Source organism: Dendrobates tinctorius, unplaced genomic scaffold, assembly GCF_039654945.1.
Source record: "Dendrobates tinctorius isolate UK_male_01 unplaced genomic scaffold, ASM3965494v1 ptg000032l, whole genome shotgun sequence".
NCBI classification, from domain to species: domain Eukaryota; kingdom Metazoa; phylum Chordata; class Amphibia; order Anura; family Dendrobatidae; genus Dendrobates; species Dendrobates tinctorius.
This window is the reverse complement of record NW_027361700.1, coordinates 34,304,346-34,325,258: the sequence shown is the minus strand read 5'-3', so window position 1 is coordinate 34,325,258 and position 20,913 is coordinate 34,304,346. Positions and strand designations below refer to the sequence as shown.

General features: G+C 40.0%; 1 protein-coding gene across 3 annotated transcripts in view; it reads left to right on the top strand.

The window, feature by feature from the left end:
• The window catches only part of LOC141086568 (NXPE family member 2-like), a 112,518-nt gene that overhangs the window by 32,620 nt on the left and 58,985 nt on the right, over window positions 1-20,913 (top strand). For 2 of the 3 annotated variants that reach the window (XM_073572717.1, XM_073572715.1), the window contains exons 3-5: window positions 3,515-3,617; window positions 3,708-4,423; window positions 19,220-19,284. In XM_073572717.1, coding sequence (XP_073428818.1) covers window positions 3,528-3,617; window positions 3,708-4,423; window positions 19,220-19,284 — 871 coding nt within the window. In that variant the 5' untranslated portion in view covers window positions 3,515-3,527. The remainder of the gene's footprint in view (window positions 1-3,514; window positions 3,618-3,707; window positions 4,424-19,219; window positions 19,285-20,913) is intronic. The other variant, XM_073572716.1, reaches the window with a different exon arrangement.

The window sequence follows — 20,913 nt, the reverse complement described above, 5'->3', positions numbered from 1 at the left end:
TACAAGAATAGTACATATTTTTAGTTTTTCATGGTTTGCCGTGAGGCATACAGTGGGGAAAAAAAGTATTAAGTCAGCCATCAATTGTGCAAGTTCTCCTACTTAAAAAGATGAGAGAGGCCTGTAATTGACATCATAGGTAGTCCACAACTATGAGAGGCAAAATAAGAAAAACAAATCCAGAAAATGGCCTTGTCTGCTAGGCAAGATTTATTTTTCAAATTATGGTGGAAAATAAGTATTTGGTCATTAACAAAAGTTCATCTTAATAATTTGTTATATATCCATTGATGGCAATGACAGAGGTCAGATGTTTTCTGTAAGTCTTCACAAGGTTGGTACACACTGTTGGTGGTTTGTTGGCCCATTCCTCCATGATTATCTCCTCTAGAGCACTGATGTTTTGGGCCTGTCGCTGGGCAACACAGACTTTCAAATCCCTCCAAATGTTTTCTATGGGGTTGAGATCTGGAGACTGGCTAGACCACTACAGGACCTTCATATGTTTCATATGAAGCCATTCCTTCATGTCCTGGCGGTGTGCTTGGGATCATTATCATGCTGAACGACCCATCCACATTTCATCTTCAATGCCCTTGCTGATTGAAGGAAGTTTGCAATCAAAACCTCACGATACATGGCTCCATTCATTCTTTCATGTACTCGGTTCAGTCGTTCTGGTCGTTTTGTAGAGAAACAGCCCCAAAGCATGATGTTGCCACCCCCATGCTTCACAGTAGGTATGGTGTTCTTTGGATGCAACTCAGCTTTCTGTATCCTCCAAATACGACGAGTTTTGTTTCTACCAAACAGTTCTACTCTTGGTTTCATCAGACATTATGACATTCTCCCAATACTCTTCTGGATAATCCAAATGCTCTCTAGCAAATGTCAGAAGGCTCGGACATGTACTGGCTTAAGCAGGGGGACACCTCTGGGACTGCATGATCTGAGTCCCTGGCGGTGTAGTGTTTTACTGATGTTAGCCTTTGTTACGGTGGTCCCAGCTGTATGCAGGTCATGCACTAGGTCCCCCACTGTGTGGTTCTGGGACTTTTGCTCACCAATCTTGTGATCTTTTTGACCCCATGGGGTAAGATATTTCATGGAGCCCCAGATCGAGGGAGATTATCAGTGGTCTTGTATATCTTCCATTTTCTTATTATTGCTCCCACAGTTGATTTCATCACACCAAGCTGCTTGCCTATTGCAGATTCAGTCTTCCCAGCCTGGTGCAGGGCTGCAATTTTGTTTCTGGTGCCTTTAATAGCCCTTTGGTCTTCACCATAGTGGAGTTTGGAGTGTGACTGTTTGAGGTTGTGGACAGGTGTCTTTTATATAGATAACAAGTTCAAACAGGTGCCATTACTACAGGCAATGAGTGGAGGACAGAGGAGCCTCTTAAAGAAGTTACAGGTCTGCAAGAGACAGAAATCTTGCATGTTTTTAGGTGACCAAATACTTATTTTCCACTATAATTTGCAAAATAAATCTTGCCAATTCAGACAAGATGATTTTCTGGATTTGTTTTCTCATTTTGACTCTCATAGTTGTGGTCTACCTATGATGTCAATTACAGGCCTCTCTCATCTTTTTAAGTGGGAGAACTTGCGCAATTGTTGGCTGACAAAATACTTTTTTCCCACTGTAACTGATAAGAAGGGTTAATTCTTCAGATCGGTGTGATTAGAGTGATAAAAGATTTATTACCATTATTTTTTTTTTAGGTTTTGCTGCTGTTAAACAATAAAAATGCTTTTTTATAAAAAGTAGTATTTTTCTTTGCCATATTATGAGAGCTGTAACTTTTTTATTTTTTGGCAATCAGAGCTGTATGGTAGCTCATTTTTTGCAGGATGAGTTGCAGACTTTTGTGGTACTATTTTGGGGCACATGATTTTTTTAATTGTTTTTTATTTAGAATTTTCAAAAACAAAATGAACTAAAAACAGCAATTTAGTTATTGTTTCTTGCATCATTCGCAAAAATTTGTTCGTCTGATCTGTACAAATACAGTGATTCCAGATTTATATTGTGTTTAAGCTTTGCTATTTTTAACAATATTTTACAAAAATGAATTTGCTTTTGCGTCGTCATATTCTGAGACGTCTAACTTTTTTACTTTTTGTCAAATGAGCCATAGTAGAGCGTGTTTTTTGCGGGACAGTTTGGCGTTATCATTTATATTATTTTTTTACATACAGCTTTATGATGTCTTTTTATTCACGTTTTTTTCAGTCCGCAGGATGAAAAAGTAACATTTTTGACATGTTTTTATGGATGAGCGAACATGCTCGGTGATATTCGTTTATCATTCGAGTATCATGGTGCTAGAATGTGCTCGTCACTCGGTGAGCAATGGGCTGTGCTCGAATGAAAGCTCAAATCCCCGCCTCGCATCTTTGGTGCCTATTACGTAGCCAATACGTATGCTGGGTTTGCCTGTGAGTCACTATAATACTGTAGCCAGCTTTGTTGTGGCATTACTATGATTGGCTGTCTGTGTGACATGATCTGAGGTTATAACAGGGCAGGCACCACCTGGCTTGGCACCCTGACACCATTGCATAGCTTTGTGACACTTCGTATTAGTGGGAGAGCGCGCTTGTCTAGGCCTGTGTGCACAGTATAATGAATCAGAGGCCCGTAGTGTTGATACTGGTGCTGAAGCTGAGCCATCATTCTAACAGCCCTTCAGAGTAAAAGAAACATAATATGCAGAAAAAATTTTGATCCCTCACAGCTCATCTATCCGGCACCTATTCTAACATCACTAATATGTGAGTACCGCCGTGGTAATGAGAGACACCGAGTACCAAATGAAGGTCACCAAACAGCAGAGTTGGCCAGAAAGGTGAGGTGAGTATTAGGCTTTTTTGCAAAACAAGTCAGCTGTCATTTTGCTGAATTGGCATGTAGTAAATTACTAATAATCTATATTGTAGAGAAAAAGGATTCTTGTAAATTTCAAGGAGAATTCAATTCCACTCCAATAAATTCTTCTGGTGAAGGGAAAACCAAGGTCTCTCCAGGATTCTATGTTTCTATTAGATTGCAATAATTGGTGATAACTGGTATGCCGACAAACAGACGGAGAGACACAAGACTTCAACGGATTATGGAGGCTTTAAGTGGATAAAAAAAATTAGCTTTCATTCTGACTTATACTCCATTACATGCCAAAGATTTCAGCTAGATGCTTAAAAATGTGATCATTTGTAGATCTTAATGTCATCTGCTACTACCTCGGTTTGCACATCTTATGGCTTGTCCTTCTTGGGGTTGCTATTTCAATGTTGAGGAGTATATTAAAAAGCCACAGTCATGAATGGGCTCATAGTGTGGAAGTGAAACAGCTATTGCCCTCCAAAATTAAAGAATTAGCTAAGGAGTAGATAATAGGCAGAAGCAACATTGCACTGCTGTGATTTTAATCCTCCAAAATTTACATGTTTTATGTATATCTAAGATTATGTGAGAATTGTCTTTATCCTTTTGTTTTTTGTTTTTTCAGGAGAACCAATAGAATGTCAAAACCTAACACAATACAGTTTAAGATGGTCTTAGGCCTTGCAATATTTTTCACCACCTTACTTAGCTTTATCATTCATCTTAAGGTAGGTACTTCATGAGATACCATAACTTATCATGCATTTCACAACATTTTTATTTGTGTAACCAAAGAAATATTGCCAATTTCTCATCAGCCTAATGACGTTAAAATCTTATCAAACCAGGATATCTCTGTGTTCGAAAAGGCTAACACATCAATCCCATCAAATGAGCCAAACAGCATAGATATGCAAATAAGTCAACTAATGACTCTTATAGATCAGATTGTTCCAAATGTGGATTTTTCATTTTTAAATGAAACAACCAGTGCCAAAAATAGCACCGCAACCATCGTAGACAAGAAACCCAATTACTGTGTTGGTGACATCATAACAGTTCGGGTGGAGATGCGTAACTTCTTGGGAGAAAAGAAAACCTATGGAGGAGACTTTTTAAGAGCTCGTATTTTTTCTCCAAAACTTGGTGCTGGAGCTTCTGGAGAGATTAAAGATTTTAAAAATGGGACTTATAATGTATATTTTACTCTATTTTGGGAAGGTGAAGTGAAGATCTCTGTTCTCTTAATGCATCCAAGTGAAGGAGCCTCTGCTTTATGGAAGTCAAGGAACCATGGATACAAATATATCAAATACACTGGTAAATTCCTTAATAAAAGTCAAGAAGTAGTGACAGAATGTGGATTTTCTTTAGATACACAAGGTGATATATGTAACTACGTGGACAAAAAATATGGAGAATCTTTCTACTGCATTAAACCTCCTGGTGTAGCTTGTGAGGCTTTCGTATCTTTGAAGAGTGGAAACATTCCTTATACTTATCTTACCAAAGTTCAGAAAAATCTCTTTGTAAGGTAAATAACAGTTTCAATTAAATTAAAATACATAGAAATGTTTTACTAATTTTATTATCATTTATCTGATTTGAAGTGCTTACAGTATATCACAGCAAACATGCACCACCGAGCAAAATGAAATAAATGGTCAGATGCTGACTGTTTTGATCGTAGTGCTGTATCATACAAACAAACAAAACTCCTTCTGAGTACATCAAGGTACAGTGCCTTAAAAATGTATTCATATCCAGTGAACTTTTCCATTTTTTTCTCATTACACCTCCAAATTTGAATGTTTTTTATTGGGATTTTATATGTGATATGCCAACATAAAGTAACAAGTATTTATGAAGTGTACAGGAAATGACACATGGTTTGCTAATTGTTTTAAAAATATAAATTGGAAAACTGCATTGGTATTCAACCCTCTGTAATTTAATACCCCTAAATATACCAATAGTCTTCAGAAGTCACACAATTTGTAAATTGAGTCCACCTGTGTGTAATCATTCTCAGTAAAGGAATAGCTGTTCCGTGAAGGCCTCAGAGGTTTGTTTGAGAACATTAGGGATTAAACCGCATCATGAAAACCAAGGAACACATAGAAAGGTCAGGAATAAAGTTGTGGAGAAAAGTAAACTAGCATAAGGTTATGCAAAAATATTTCAAGCTCTGAAGATCTCACGGAGCACTGTTCAATCCATCATCCAAAAATAGAAAGAGTATGGAGGAGCTGCAGAGATACACTGCTCAGGTGGGAGGTACTTTATGGGTGAATATGGGCTGTGCAATATACTTTATGTATGACTATGGGTTCTGCATTATACTTTATGGAAGACTATGAGGTGCTATGGGGGATACTTTATGGAGGACTGTTCCCATTACAAAGAGTGGGTCTCCTATGCTTGTAATACCCATACAGTAAGTGTATGAGCTGACAAACATTTCCCTCTGGGGGGTATATATCCATTGTAAACTTTTTTTACGGGCGTCATAAACACCCTTGGAAAAAAAAACTGGATGTTGCATCACGTAACACGTTGACCATGGTGATATAGTAGTGGGGTCGGAAGAGACGTGGAGGATGGCCTAGTATTTTTTTTCCCCCAATTTAAAGGAGCGGGGCTCCTATGGTTGTAATGACATGTGGATGACCGATAAATTGTAGTGATGGGAATCTATAAAACTCCACTCACACAGATAAATTGTAGTGATAGGAGTCTATAAAACTCCACTCACACAGATCTATGGTTGTAATGCTGACAAACATTTCCACGGGGGGAGGGTACACATCAACATAATATGTAAATACATTTTTTACGAACATCAAAAACACCCTTTAACAATAACGTGGATGTTGCATCACAGACCACGGTCACCATGGTGATTTAGTGGTGGTGGCTGATGAGGACAAGGGGGAGGATAATAGCAAATAGCCAAAATCAGGAAGTGTATACCCATATGTGAGTGTGAAGAGGTGCATGGGAATATACCTCCCAAAAAATGACACTGGATTTGAGGTTATGTTTCGCTTTTATCATTCGGTGATGTAGATGTAGGGTGATGGACCGGACCGCGGGTACCTGTATGCCGGGTCTGGAACTGGGAGGGCTGCATCCTCTGTTCCCGGGGGGGAAGTCTGAGTAAGAGGGACCTTCCCCTGCTGTATGGGGGATGCCTGAGTGAGGAGGACCTTCCTGAGGATGGAGAAGGGTGGTGAGAGCCAGGAAAAGACACGCAGCGTCGGGGACATAAAAGGAAAAAGCATGCGATGCATGGCAGTCTGGTGCTGGCGGAGAGCAGTGCAGAGAGCAGCATGCAGAGCGGTGAGCAGCTAGCTCTGCTTCCCCCACCAGAAGGTACCGGTTTATTGATGGCCCATATAGAAGGAGCCCCCGTCGCCTGCAGAGAGAGCCATGCAGAGCAGAGCTGTGCCAGCAGAGCAGAGCCATGTTAGAAGAGCAGAAGCATGCAGAGCCGTGCACACAGAGTAGAGCCGAGCCAGGTGTTGCATCCGCGAGAGAGAGGAGTGCTCCGTCCCGGGAGCACCAGCCCCACACAGACCAGCGGCCGCTGTCACCCTCCGCTAACCGCGGGGACCAGAGAGAGAGAGATAGGCAGTGTGTTCCCAGTGACCGACAAAAAGCCTAGTGCAAGATGCTTCAGGATCATGAGTACTGGGCGTGTGCCACCTGAAAGAGACCGGGAGCGAGACCATATCTCCATCTGCTGGGTTGACTGTAGTGGAAGATGTGTCGGTCCCTATTATACTATTTCTACTATTGTGAAATTGATGCCACTTTGTTGGTGTCTGCCACTAATTTTTGAAAATGTGAACTCTCCTGGTTGGGTCTCCTTCATGTGTGTTGCCTGTAGCGGTAGGCCTCTGAGACCAACATGCCTCCACCACCATTGAGTCAACTACCCGTGTTACTATCCTTGGATATTTCTGACAATAGTAGTCTACAAAACTGATATTTGCGCCATCTGAGTGTGGCTGAGCATCAAAGCAGGTTGAACTGTTGCATGTGGTATCAGGGCTCCCAGCATAGCAGGCCTACACCGACCCCTCACCCACCTCATCTTAATTTTAAGTTCAATTCAAGGCTGTAAATGCTAGCACAGACTCTGATACCTCATGTATGGCTGATTGCTGCCATGCCATTCTAAAATTTGTACTGTGTGGGAATTGAGGTTACTTTCCTGGTGTCTGCCCCTAATTTGATGCGTTTTGGCAATTTTTCGGCCCTTTTGAAGGTGTTGTGCATGCGGTTGTTTTTGCCTCCCATTGACTTGGTGTTCAGCTATGTTTGGTGAATGTAAGACGAATAAATCAGCTAATACTGCAAATTCGTGATCATAATCCAAACCAAACAATGAAATATTGGCTCATCTCTAGCTTTAAGTTTGCAGGCAATACAACCCATGTAGCTTACACGGCAGGCAATCATTGATTATCAATCATATAGACAACTTTGGTTGTGTTTCAGCTAATAAAAGTTTTCATGTTTATATTGCTGACATTGTAATATGTGAATGTTTATTTTTTGTAAATATTATTTACATTTAGTAGTTTGAAATGCGGTGTACGCAAATATATAAAAAATCCACATTTACATTTGAACTTCAGATTTAAAGTTCTATTGACCTCATGAATTTATATTCATTTTTTCATTGACATTATACCTCTAGACTATGTCTACTTCATTTTCCTTTATACCACCCTTACTTTCCTCCTCATTATGTGAATGTTTCCTCATTTCATACCTACTGGGTATTTGTTATAAATTTCATCTTATCTGAATCATTTGTTATTATGATTAAGAGTACCTGCTGGAGCCAAAACGTGTAGACTCTCTGTCCCACATGCTACCATTTGCTTTTCATTTTTTTGTTTTTTAAACAAATTTCCAATATAATGTGAATTTTATCTTACCTTAACGGTAGTTATTATATCTAGTCCCACTTCTCTCCACATAATATAGAAATATCTGACTAAAAAAATCTAAAAGCACAGAAGAAGTAAGCTTTGTTAAAATAAAAATTTGTGTCACTCAATTACTATATATTGCAGTACTGTGGCATTGCAGTGTATAGTACTAGGGATCAGACAATAGCAGGTTCAAGTTCTCAACAGGGACCAAAAAATAAAGAGAAAGATAAACTAAAAATGTGTTTAAAATTATCTACTATATAATTGTGTAATTCTGTCTGTCTATCTGTCTGTAACGGAAATCCTGCGTCGCTGATTGGTCGAGCCTGGCCGCGAATTGGCTCGGCATTCGAACGATGCACGCCACCGCTATCTAGCATATACGGTATATACAGTCATATGTTAAAGTTTGGGCACCTCTATTAATGTTAACCTTTTTTCTTTATAACAATTTTGGTTTTTGCAATAGCTATTTCAGTTTCATATATCTAATAACTGATGGACTCAGTTATATTTCTGGATTCAAATGAGGTTTATTGTACTAACAGAAAATGGGCACCCTTATCATTTTCTTGATTTGAACACTCCTAACTACTTTTTACTGACTTCCTGAAGCACTAAATTGGCTTTGTAACCTCATTGAGCTTTGAACTTCATAGCCAGGTGTATCAAATCATGAGAAAAGGTATATAAGGTGGCCACTTGCAAGTAGTTCTCCTATTTGATTCTCCTATGAAGAGTGGCATCATGGGCTCCTCAAAACAACTCTCAAATGATCTGAAAACAAAGATTATTCAACATAGCTTTTCAGGGGAAGGATACAAAAAGTTGTCTCAGAGATTTAACCTGTCAGTTTCCACTGTGAGGAACATAGTAAGGAAATGGAAGAACACAGGTACAGTTCTTGTTAAGCCCAGAAGTGGCAGGCCAAGAAAAATATCAGAAAGGCAGAGAAGAAGAATGGTGAGAACAGTCAAGGACAATCCACAGACCACCTCCAAAGACCTGCAGCATCATCTTGCTGCAGATGGTGTCACTGTGCATCGGTCAACAATACAGCGCACTTTGCACAAGGAGAAGCTGTATGGGAGAGTGATGCGAAAGAAGCCGTTTCTGCAAGCACGCCACAAACAGAGTCGCCTGAGGTATGCAAAAGCACATTTGGACAAACCAGTTACATTTTGGAAGAAGGTCCTGTCGACTGATGAAACAAAGATTTAGTTGTTTGGTCATACAAAAAGGCGTTATGCATGGAGGCTAAAAAACACAGTATTCCAAGAAAAACACTTGCTACCCACAGTAAAATTTGGTGGAGGTTCCATCATGCTTTGGGGCTGTGTGGCCAATGCCGGCACCAGGAATCTTGTTAAAGTTGAGGGTCGCATGGATTCAACTCAGTATCAGCAGATTCTTGACAATAATGTGCAAGAATCAGTGACGAAGTTGAAGTTACGCAGGGGATGGATATTTCAGCAAGACAATGATCCAAAACACTGCTCAAAATATACTCAGGCATTCATGCAGAGGAAGAACTGCAATGTTCTGGAATGGCCATCCCAGTCCCCAGACCTGAATATCATTGAACAGCTGTGGGATGATTTGAAGCGGGCTGTGCATGCTCGGCGACCATCAAACTTAACTGGACTGGAATTGTTTTGTAAACAGGAATGGTCACAAATACCTTCATCCAGGATCCAGGAACTAATTAATAGCTACAGGAAGCGACTAGAGGCTGTTATTTTTGCAAAAGGAGGATCTACGAAATATTAATGTCACTTTTATGTTGAGGTGCCCATACTTTTGCACCGGTCAAATTTTGTTTAAATGCAGATTGCACATTTTCTGTTAGTACAATAAACCTCATTTGAATCCAGAAATATAACTGAGTCCATCAGTTATTAGATATATGAAACTGAAATAGCTGTTGCAAAAACCAAAATTGTTATAAAGAAAAAAGGTTAACATTAATAGGGGTGCCCAAACTTTAACATATGACTGTATATATATATATATATACATAAATCAATCACTCCTCATTCCCCCACTAAAAATAAAGAAAAAATTAAATGAACCCCTTAAGGACCAAGCCATGTATGTTAATGACCAGGCCTTAATTTTGAAATCTGACCACTGTCACTTTATGTGGTTATAACTCTGGAACACTTCAACGTATCCCACTGATTCTGAGATTGTTTCTTTTCGTGACATATTGTACTTTATGATAATAGCAACATTTCTTCAAAATTTCTTGTGTATATTTGTGAAAAAAATGTAAATGTAGCAAAAAAAATTGAAAATTTCACAGTTTTCAAACTTTTGAATTTTATGCCCCTCAATCAAATCGTTATGTCACACAAAATAGTTAATAAATAACAATCCCACATGTTTACTTTACATCAGCACAATTTTTGAAACTTTTTTTTTGTTAGGAAGTTATAAGCCTTAAAAGTTGACCAGCGATTTCTCATTTTTTCAACAAAATTTACAAAACCATTTTTTTTAGGAACCACCTCACATTTGAAGTCACTTTGAGGAGTCAATATGACAGAAAATACCCAAAAGTGACACCATTCTAAAAACTGCACCCCTCAAGGTTCTCAAAACCGCATTCAAAAAGTTTATTAACCCTTCAGGTGCTTCACAAGAATTGAAGCAATGTGGTAGGAAAAAATTAACATTTAACTTTTTTCACAAAATTTTTTTTAATTCAGACACAATCTTTTTATTTTGTCAAGGGTATCAGGAGAAAACGAACCACAATATCTGTTGTGCAATTTCTCCTGAGTACACCGATACCCAATGTGTGGAGGAAAACCACTCTTTAGGCGCGTGGCAGGGCTCAGAAGGGAAGGAGCACCATTTGAGGTTTTGAACGTAAAATTGGATGGAATCGAGAGTTGACAACATGTCGCGTTTGGAGAGCCCCTGATGTACCTAAACAGTAGAAACCCCCCATAAGTGACCATATTTTGGAAACTAAACCCCCAAAGAAACTTATCTAGATGTGTGGTAAACACTTTGAACCCTCAAGTGCTTCACAGAAGTTAACGTAGAGTCGTAGAAATAAAAAAATCATATTTTTTCCACAAAAATGATATTTTTGCCACCAATTTTTAATTTTCCCAAGGGTAACAGGAAAAATTGGACCTCAAAAGTTATTGTGTAATCTATCCTGAGTGTGCTGATACCCCATATGTGGGGGTAAATCACTGTTTGTGCGAATGGCAGATCTTGGAAGGGAAGGAGCGCCATTTGACTCTTTCAATGCAAAATTGGCTGGAATTCAGATTGGATGCTATGTTGCATTTGGAGAGTCCCTGATGTGTCTAAACAGTGGAAACCCCCCATGAGTGACCCCATTTTGGAAACTAGACCCCAAAGGAACTCATCTAGATGTGTGGTAAACACTTTGAACCCTCAAGTGCTTCACAGAAGTTTATAATGTAGATCAGTGAAAATAAAAAATCATATTATTTCCACAAAAATTATCTTTTTGCCCCCAATTTTTTATTTTCCCAAGGGTATCAGGAGAAATTGGACCCCAAAAGTTGTTGTACAATTTGTCCTGAGTATGCTGACACCCCATATGTGGGGGTAAACCACTGTGATCGCCTTACTGCGATCTTTGGGAGGCAGAATGAACAAATCCACAAAAGGTGAAGAATCAGTTTTATTTTTTACACCGTTACTCATTCGGTATACAGTGGGGCAAAAAAGTATTTAGTCAGTCAGCAATAGTGCAAGTTCCACCACTTAAAAAGATGAGAGGCATCTGTAATTTACATCATAGGTAGACCTCAACTATGGGAGACAAACTGAGAAAAAAAAATCCAGAAAATCACATTGTCTGTTTTTTTTTCATTTTATTTGCATATTATGGTGGAAAATAAGTATTTGGTCAGAAACAAAATTTAATCTCAATACTTTGTGATATATCCTTTGTTGGCAATGACAGAGGTCAAACATTTTCTGTAAATCTTCACAAGGTTGCCACACACTGTTGTTGGTATGTTGGCCCATTCCTCCATGCAGATCTCCTCTAGAGCAGTGATGTTTTTGGCTTTTCGCTTGGCAACACGGACTTTCAACTCCCTCCAAAGGTTTTCTCTAGGGTTGAGATCTGGAGACTGGCTAAGCCACTCCAGGACCTTGAAATGCTTCTTACGAAGCCACTCCTTCGTTGCCCTGGCGGTGTGCTTTGGATCATTGTCATGTTGAAAGACCCAGCCACGTTTCATCATCAATGTCCTTGCTGATGGAAGGAGGTTTGCACTCAAAATCTCACGATACATGGCCCCATTCATTCTTTCATGTACCCGGATCAGTCGTCCTGGCCCCTTTGCAGAGAAACAGCCCCAAAGCATGATGTTTCCACCACCATGAATTACAGTAGGTATGGTGTTTGATGGATGCAACTCAGTATTCTTTTTCCTCCAAACATGACAAGTTGTGTTTCTACCAAACAGTTCCAGTTTGGTTTCATCAGACCATAGGACATTCTCCCAAAACTCCTCTGGATCATCCAAATGCTCTCTAGCAAACTTCAGACGGGCCCGGACATGTACAGGCTTAAGCAGTGGGACACGTCTGGCACTGCAGGATCTGAGTCCATGGTGGCGTAGTGTGTTACTTATGGTAGGCCTTGTTACATTGGTCCCAGCTCTCTGCAGTTCATTCACTAGGTCCCCCCGCGTGGTTCTGGGATTTTTGCTCACCGTTCTTGTGATCATTCTGACCCCACGGGGTGGGATTTTGCGTGGAGCACCAGATCGAGGGAGATTATCAGTGGTCTTGTATGTCTTCCATTTTCTAATTATTGCTCCCACAGTTGATTTCTTCACTCCAAGCTGGTTGGCTATTGCAGATTCAGTCTTCCCAGCCTGGTGCAGGGCTACAATTTTATTTCTGGTGTCCTTTGACAGCTCTTTGGTCTTCACCATAGTGGAGTTTGGAGTCAGACTGTTTGAGGGTGTGCACAGGTGTCTTTTTATACTGATAACAAGTTTAAACAGGTGCCATTACTACAGGTAATGAGTGGAGGAAAGAGGAGACTCTTAAAGAAGAAGTTACAGGTCTGTGAGAGCCAGAAATCTTGATTGCTTGTTTCTGACCAAATACTTATTTTCCACCATAATATGCAAATAAAATGAAAAAAAAACAGACAATGTGATTTTCTGGATTTTTTTTTCTCAGTTTGTCTCCCATAGTTGAGGTCTACCTATGATGTAAATTACAGACGCCTCTCATCTTTTTAAGTGGTGGAACTTGCACTATTGCTGACTGACTAAATACTTTTTTGCCGCATTGTAAGTGATTAGGCAACATTATTCTTCTGGTTGGTGCGATTACAGTGATACTAGATTTATATCCTTATTTTTATGTTTAGCTTCTGTCACACACTAAAAGATGCTTTTTTCTGTAAGAAGTTTTTGCATCGCCATTAGTGATGAGCGAATAGCATTGTTGCTCGGGTTTCCCTGAGCATTCTCGGATGTCTGCCGAGTATTTTGGCGTGCTCGGAGATTTAGATTTCGTCATCTCAGCTGCATGATTTGTGACTTGTAGACATGAATACACGTGGGAATTCCCTAAGGCAGGGGTGTGGAATCTTTTTTCTGCCAAGGGCCATATGGATATTTACACCATCCTTCGGGGGCCATACAAACTCCACCCACAAAGTACATCCTGACTCTGCCACTGCTTTCATGACTTAATCTTTCATTACATGCCCTTAAATGTTCAGTAGTGAACACTGCGTGTGTGTGCTAACAGAGCAAGAAGAAATTAATGAGATTGTAGCAATCAAAATACAGCTCCCTGCCCAAGAATGCGGTCCCTGAGAATCTGCTCTGGGGCCTAATAAAAGATCATCAAGGGCCGTAAATGGCCCTGGGGCCTGAGGTTCCCAACCCCTGCCCTAAGGCTATGTGCACACGATGCGGATTCTGCTGCAGATCCGCAGCGTTTCTGGCCCAGCAGGTCCACAGCAATTTCTGCTGCGTTGTACAGTACCATTGTTTCTAATGGTAAAACCAAAAACACTGTGCACATGCTGCAGATTTTTCCGCATGGATTTTCTGCGGGTTACAATCCGCAGCATGTCAATTCTTTGTGCGGAATCTGCTGCGGTTTCACATCTCCTCCATTGTAGAGGTGTTAAACTGCAGGGCTAAACCGCAGCCTAAAGCACAGGTAAAACGCATGTCTTTTTGACCTGCAGTTTTTCCAAAATCCGCACCACCAAAAACTACGTGTGCACATAGCCTAACAAACAGGCATTCCACACATGTATTCAAGCTGTCTAGCAGTCGCAAATCATGCAATTGAGACGATGGAAACTAAATTTCTCAGCACGCCAAAATGCTCGGAGGACACCCGAGTATGCTTGGGAAAACCCGAGCATCAAGGCTATTCGCTCATCACTAATCGTCATATTTTGAGAGCTATAATGTTTCCATATTTTGGCCCACAGAGTCATGTGAGGGCTTGTTTTTTAGCGGGACAAGCTGACTTTTTTATTGGTTTCATTTTCTGGCACATGACATTTTTTTTATCTCTTTCTATTCCTATTTTTGTGGAGGCAGAATGAACTAAAGTCAGGAATTCAGGAATTGGGTTTTTCTTGTCCATTCTGCATGTGGTAAAATTCGTAAGGTAGGTTTATTCTTCAGGTCGGTTCGATTACAGCAATGACACATTTATATTTTTTTTTTATGTTGTGGCGTTTTTACACAATAAAAACCTTTATAGAAAAAAATAATTATTTTAGCATTGCTTTATTTTGAGTTCTATATTTTTTTTATTTTTCCACTGATGGAGCTGTATGGCGGCTTGTTTTTTCTGGGACAAGATAGCGCTTTCAGTTATACTATTTTTATTACCATTTGTCTTTTTGATCATGTTTTATTCCACTTTCTCCCAGCGGTATGATGATAAAGTATAATTTCCTACTTTTTTTGTGTTTTTTTATGGTGTTCACTGAAGTGGTTAATTAGTGTGACACTTTTATAGATTGGATTTTTCCAAATGCGGCGATACCAAACATGTTTTTTGGTTTATTTAATTTTTCTTTACATAACAATGTGTACTTATTAGTGGATTTTTTAATCATTATTATTATTTTTTTTTACACATTTTTAACAAAATGTTTTCTTTTTACCTAGTACCTTTATAAGACTTTTACTTTTTTCACTTTGGTTGCAGTATAATAAATTGCAATGCTCCAGCATTGCAGTGCATTATAACTATGCCGAAAGCTTCTGACACCCAGATCACCATGGCAACCATCAGGTCCTGCGTTGACGTTGCGGGGACACCGATCTGAAGGCAGAGGGAGCTCCCATCCCTCTACCTCCCTCCTGAATGCTGCGATCATGCTTGATCACAGCAATTAGGAGGTTAACAGCCAGGGGCGGCGCGGAAACCACTCCAGGCTGTTAGTGCAGAAGCTCAGCCACCGGCAGAAGCTCAGCCACCGGCAGCGCTGAGCTTCTGCACTGATCGGGGGGGGCATCTCCTGCGTGACCATGCTGTGATCGGTCAGTCAGATTGCACGGTTCCCTGCACCCCTTGCCGTGCCTCTCAGCTGTCACAGATAGCTGTCAGCACTGAACTACCACTGCGAGTTTACACGCAGTGGTAGTTTAAATGCATGACAGACACAGTCCGTTCTGGTGTAGGAACTCACACCCGGCCATGACGGACTTTGTCCGTCATTGGACATTAAGGGGTTAAAAAAAAGCATGCAAAATGCCAACAGCAAATAAACTACCCAAATAATAAAAAAAAAAATATACATTTTTATTAGGTATAACATGATAAAACATACAGTTGAAAACTAGAATTAAGGGGACATATTTTAACAGAGAAAGAAGTGGTAATCAATCACATATGCATTTCAATAAATACAAAACGTCACAAAAATTAGTATCAAAGTGTTGTGTTTTCCATGAAGAGACACAGTGCAGAAAAGAGAAGAAAAAAAAAAAAAAAAATTAATGTACAGAATAATGAATTAATAAACGGTTAAATAACCAAGCACACATGTCAGATGTGTAACAGCATTTATTGAACACTCCATTTAGCACTAATTTGCACTTTATACCCTTCGTTAATTAATATTTTACTTACCTTGTCTATCATGAATATAGTGTACTGTTTGTTGTGCATATACTGTATGATACATTGCATGACATTATAGCCTATTATTATTGATTGATTTGGTGTCCTCTATCATGGCTATCTTGCTGCTATTTCACATTGCTTTTAGGATCTTTCTCAATAAAATATATACCTTTTAATTGATTTTGATAGTGGGATCTCTTCTTTGTCCTTCGTTTTTGTCATGAGGGATTAGTTATATGACTGAAAGCATACAAATCACATATGAGCAGTCTCATGATTAATACTCAAAGTGTATAAGCTTGTATAGGAGGGGGCGCAAAATTGAAATTCTGCTCTTAGTACAGGATAACCTAAATTCAAACTGCACATGCTCACAGGCATCTGTGGTAACATTCAAAAACATGTTTCTCTCAGTCTAACAAGATGACGTCTGTTTTACTTCTATACTGATTACCCCCATAACAAAATAGTAATAGTGATTTGCTCATTAAATGTGTTTAGGAATCTATTCTACTACTTCTAAATACTGTTTTTCAATGATTCCTTTGTATCCCTGTTCATACTGCACCCACACACACAAATGATGCACCATTTGAAAGGTAAACTTGCCCCCTTCAGCAAGAAAATAGTCAAACAAACCACACAGCCACGATTTGATCACAAAATACAGTTAAAACATTTATTTTAATAAACCTGTAGTAAGGAAAAATGACCTGCAGTTGGCACCACAGTACCCCAAAGCACACTACCAACGCATTTGTAAACCTGCACTGCTTTTTCGATGATTACTTCGCCCCACACATGCACATGATTCACCATTTCAAAGGTAAACTTTCTCCCTTCAGTAAGAAAACAACCAAACAAACCACACATTCACGATTTTATCACTAAATACAGTTTAAACTTTCATTTTCATAAACCTGCAGAAAGACACAATGACCTGCAGGTGGCACCTCAACCGGAAAACATTTTTTGGCCTCTACTTATCAAACGAATTTATTGTATTACCAATCTACATATATAAATACCTGTCTGTTCATCAGCTCATGAAATACATTTATATTTGACCAACTTGCTTTTTCTGAAATTGCCTGCGCCCCCGACGACCAAAGTGCGAAAATTTGGCACGGGCCAAGCTAGTTAATGTATAATGATTTTTCCTTCAGCTATTTTTTTCTGCATCTGGATAACCCCTTTAAGTACCCTACAGGGACTAAAATATGAAATGTAAGAAAAATCTAATATATAAAGCTCAAAGTGTGTATGTATGTATATATGTATGTGTATGTGTATGTCCGGGATTGGCATCCGCACCGTCGCAGCTACAGCCACAAAATTTGGCACAGTCACACGTCTGGACCCCAAGAGCATCCTAAGCTATGTTGTGAAGCGAAATTTTAACCCTGCGCGTTCCAATTCACCAAACAATTTTGCCCCATCTTCATACTGGGGAAAAAGTGTGTGTGCGTCAAGCCCCGCCCCTCATTATGATGTCATAATGCCCCTATTTGCATACTGGGGAAACAGTGTGTGCGTATCAAGCCCCACCCCTCATTATGATGTCACAATGGTTGCCATGGGGATGCTGATGTCATCATAGGTTGCAAGCCCTGCCTCCGCTCAATATGATGTCATAATGGTTGACTATGGGATGGAGGATGTGTGATGGGTATATGGGCACTGGACTATGGGATGGAGGATATGTAATGGGTATATGGGCACTGGACTATGGGATGGAGGATATGTATGATGGGTATATGGACACAGGACTATGGGATGGACGATATGTATGACAGGTATATGGGCACGGGACTATGGGATGGAGGATGTGTGATGGGTATATGGGCACTGGACTATGGGATGGAGGATATGTATGACGGGTATATGCGCACGGGACTATGGGATGGACGATATGTATGACGGGTATATGGGCACCGGACTATGGGATGGACGATATGTATGATGGGTATATGGGCACTCGACTATGGGATAGCGAATATGTATGATGGGTATATGGGCATGGGACTATGGGATGGAGGATGTGTGATGTGTATATGGGCATGGGACTATGGGATAGAGGATGTGTGATGGGTAAATGGGCATGGGACTATGGGATGGAGGATATGTATGACGGGTATATGGGCATGGGACTATGGGATGGAGGATATGTATGATGGGTATATGAGCATGGGACTATGGGATGGATGCTATGTATGATGGGTATATGGGCATTGGACTATGAGATGAAGGATGTGGGATGGGTATATGAGCACTCGACTATGGGATGGCAAATATGTATGATGGGTATATGGGAATGGGACTATGGGATGGAGGATGTGTGATGGGTATATGGGCACGGGACTATGGGATGGAGGATGTGTGATGGGTATATTGGCACTCGACTATGGGATGGAGGATATGTATGATGGGTATATGGGCACAGGCCTATGGGATCGTGGATTTGTATGATGGGTATATGGGCATGGGACTATGGGATGGAGGATAATTATAATTTGCTATAACTAACCATAGTTAGTTACTATGCCCGGGCAGCGCCAGGCTCTTCAGATAGTAAAAAATAAATAAATAAATAATAAATTTAAATAGCCCACCTTTACCCAGCTAAAAATAAATTAAACAGTGTATAAAATAAGCGTTTTTAGTACTGACAAGTCTGTAAAAATATAATCTGTTTAAATGAATTAAGTCATATTGAAAAGGAAATTAATATGCAAAAATTGCTGTCATTTATTTGCCACAGCTCCATTGAATGGTGAAACAAAAAGCAACCAAAATGTCTTATGTAACAAAACCCTACTATTAACAACTATAGCTTGCAAATAAAAAAAAACAATCTATCATGCAGGACTTTCAATAGAAACCTAGAAATTATAGATCATAGAATTTGGCGAACTAAACAATTTTTTTTTAAACCACTAAAACTAGAAAACATATAAATATTTGGAATCAATTTAACTGTACTGACCTGCAGACTTATGTTGCCAGGTCATTTTTACTGCACACTGAATGATGCTAAACTAGAAAAGGTAGTATTGCATTTTTTTCACAATTTCACTAAATCGTGTTTCGGTATATCATATGGTAAATTGAATAGTATCATTTAAAATGAAATTTTGTGGAAAATTTAAGTTATGGCACTTGTAAGAAAAGGAGGAGAAAATGAAAACAAAAATACAAAAATTAGCTGCATCCTTAAATTGGTTAATGTTTTCTTTAACTTTTTTTCATCATAAAAGACTCTCTAACTTTGGAGCAGAGATTCCCAAAATAGTAGAAAGTATTGAAGTTCAGAAGTGTTCAAGTAAGTGCTTTCATCTTTTTATTATTCTTTGTCACTACTATTGAATTTCTGGTTAGTTCTTAATCACCAAGTATAAAACTGTATAAAAGGAGAATATTATTAACCCCTATACACATTAGGATGTAAATGACCTGTCAGGGGAGTGCAAGTGAGGATCAAGAGTAGAAACTGTTCCACACGTACATACCAGCTATATTACATATTACTTATATACAGTGGGTGAAGTAAGTATTGAACACGTCACCAATTTTCTAAGTAAATACATTTCTAAAGGTGCTTAAAGGGAATCTGTCACCCTTTTTTTTCACTATCTGTAATGCTGTAGATAAGCCTACCGATGTAACCTGAAAGATAAGAAAAACACGTTAGATTATACTCACCGGAGAGGGCCGTCCGGTCCGATTGGTGTCGCGATCCGGTCTGACACCTCCCATCTTCATACGATGCCATCCTCTTCTTCCCTTCCTGCAGTAGCTCCACCGCAGGCGCACTGCTCTGCCCTGTTGAGGGCAGAGCAGAGTTCTGTAGTGCGCAGGCATCGGGAGAGGTCTGGCGCCTGCACACTGCAGTATTCTGCTCTGCCCTCAACAGGGCAGAGCAGTGCACCTGCACCAGAGCTAACACAGGAATGGAAGAAGAGGACAGCATCGCCGGACCGTGACACCCATCAGAACGGACCGCCCCCTCCGGTGAGTATAATCTAATGTGTTTTTCTTATCTTTCAGGTTACTTCGGGAGCTTATCTACAGCATTACAGAATGCTGTAGATAAGCCCCTGATGTCAATGCCGGCAGCAAGGAGACAGATTCCCTTTAAAGGGGGCTTTACACATAGCGATATCGCTAGCAATATCGCTATAACGTCACCGATTTTGTGACGTTATAGCGATATTGCTAGCGATATCGCTATGTGTGATACTTACCTCCGACCGGCTCCCCCGCTGTCTGTCGCTGATCGCGCAAGATCGGCTGGCTCCATTTCTCATCGGGCGCTTCCTGCTGGGCTTCCTGTGGCGCCAACGAGCGACGTGTGGAGGCGGGCGAGAGGACGTCTTCATTGCCGCGTCTGAAAGGCAAGTATCGTCCACTGTATCGCTGCTGCATCGCTGTGAGATCTGCCTGTGTGGCAGCTCACTAGCGACCATTTAGCGATGCACCAGCGATCCTGACCGGGTCGTATCATGGTAGGGATCGCTGGTGCATCGCGAAATGTAAAAGGGCCTTATGACATGAAATTCTTGCCAAATTTTGATAACAACCCATCCAAGCCAACCAGGCAAAGAGATCAAACCATAGATGTCCAAAAATTAATTAATGTGCATGAGAAATGATACTGGTTAAAAGTATTGAACATACTTACTAAAATTTACTTAATATTTTGTACAAAAGCCTTTGTTGGTGATGACAACTTCAAAACACCTCCTGTATGGAGAAACTAGTCACATGCATTGCTCAGGTTTGATTTTGGACCATTCTTCCACACACTCTTCAAAATGTAAGGTTCTGTGGGCTCTTTCTATCAACTTTGTCCATTCCATAAATTTTCTATTGAATTCAGGCCATTCTTGCAGCTTTATTTTCTTTCTCTGAAGTCAATCAACAGTTTCCTTGACTATGTGCTTAGGATCAT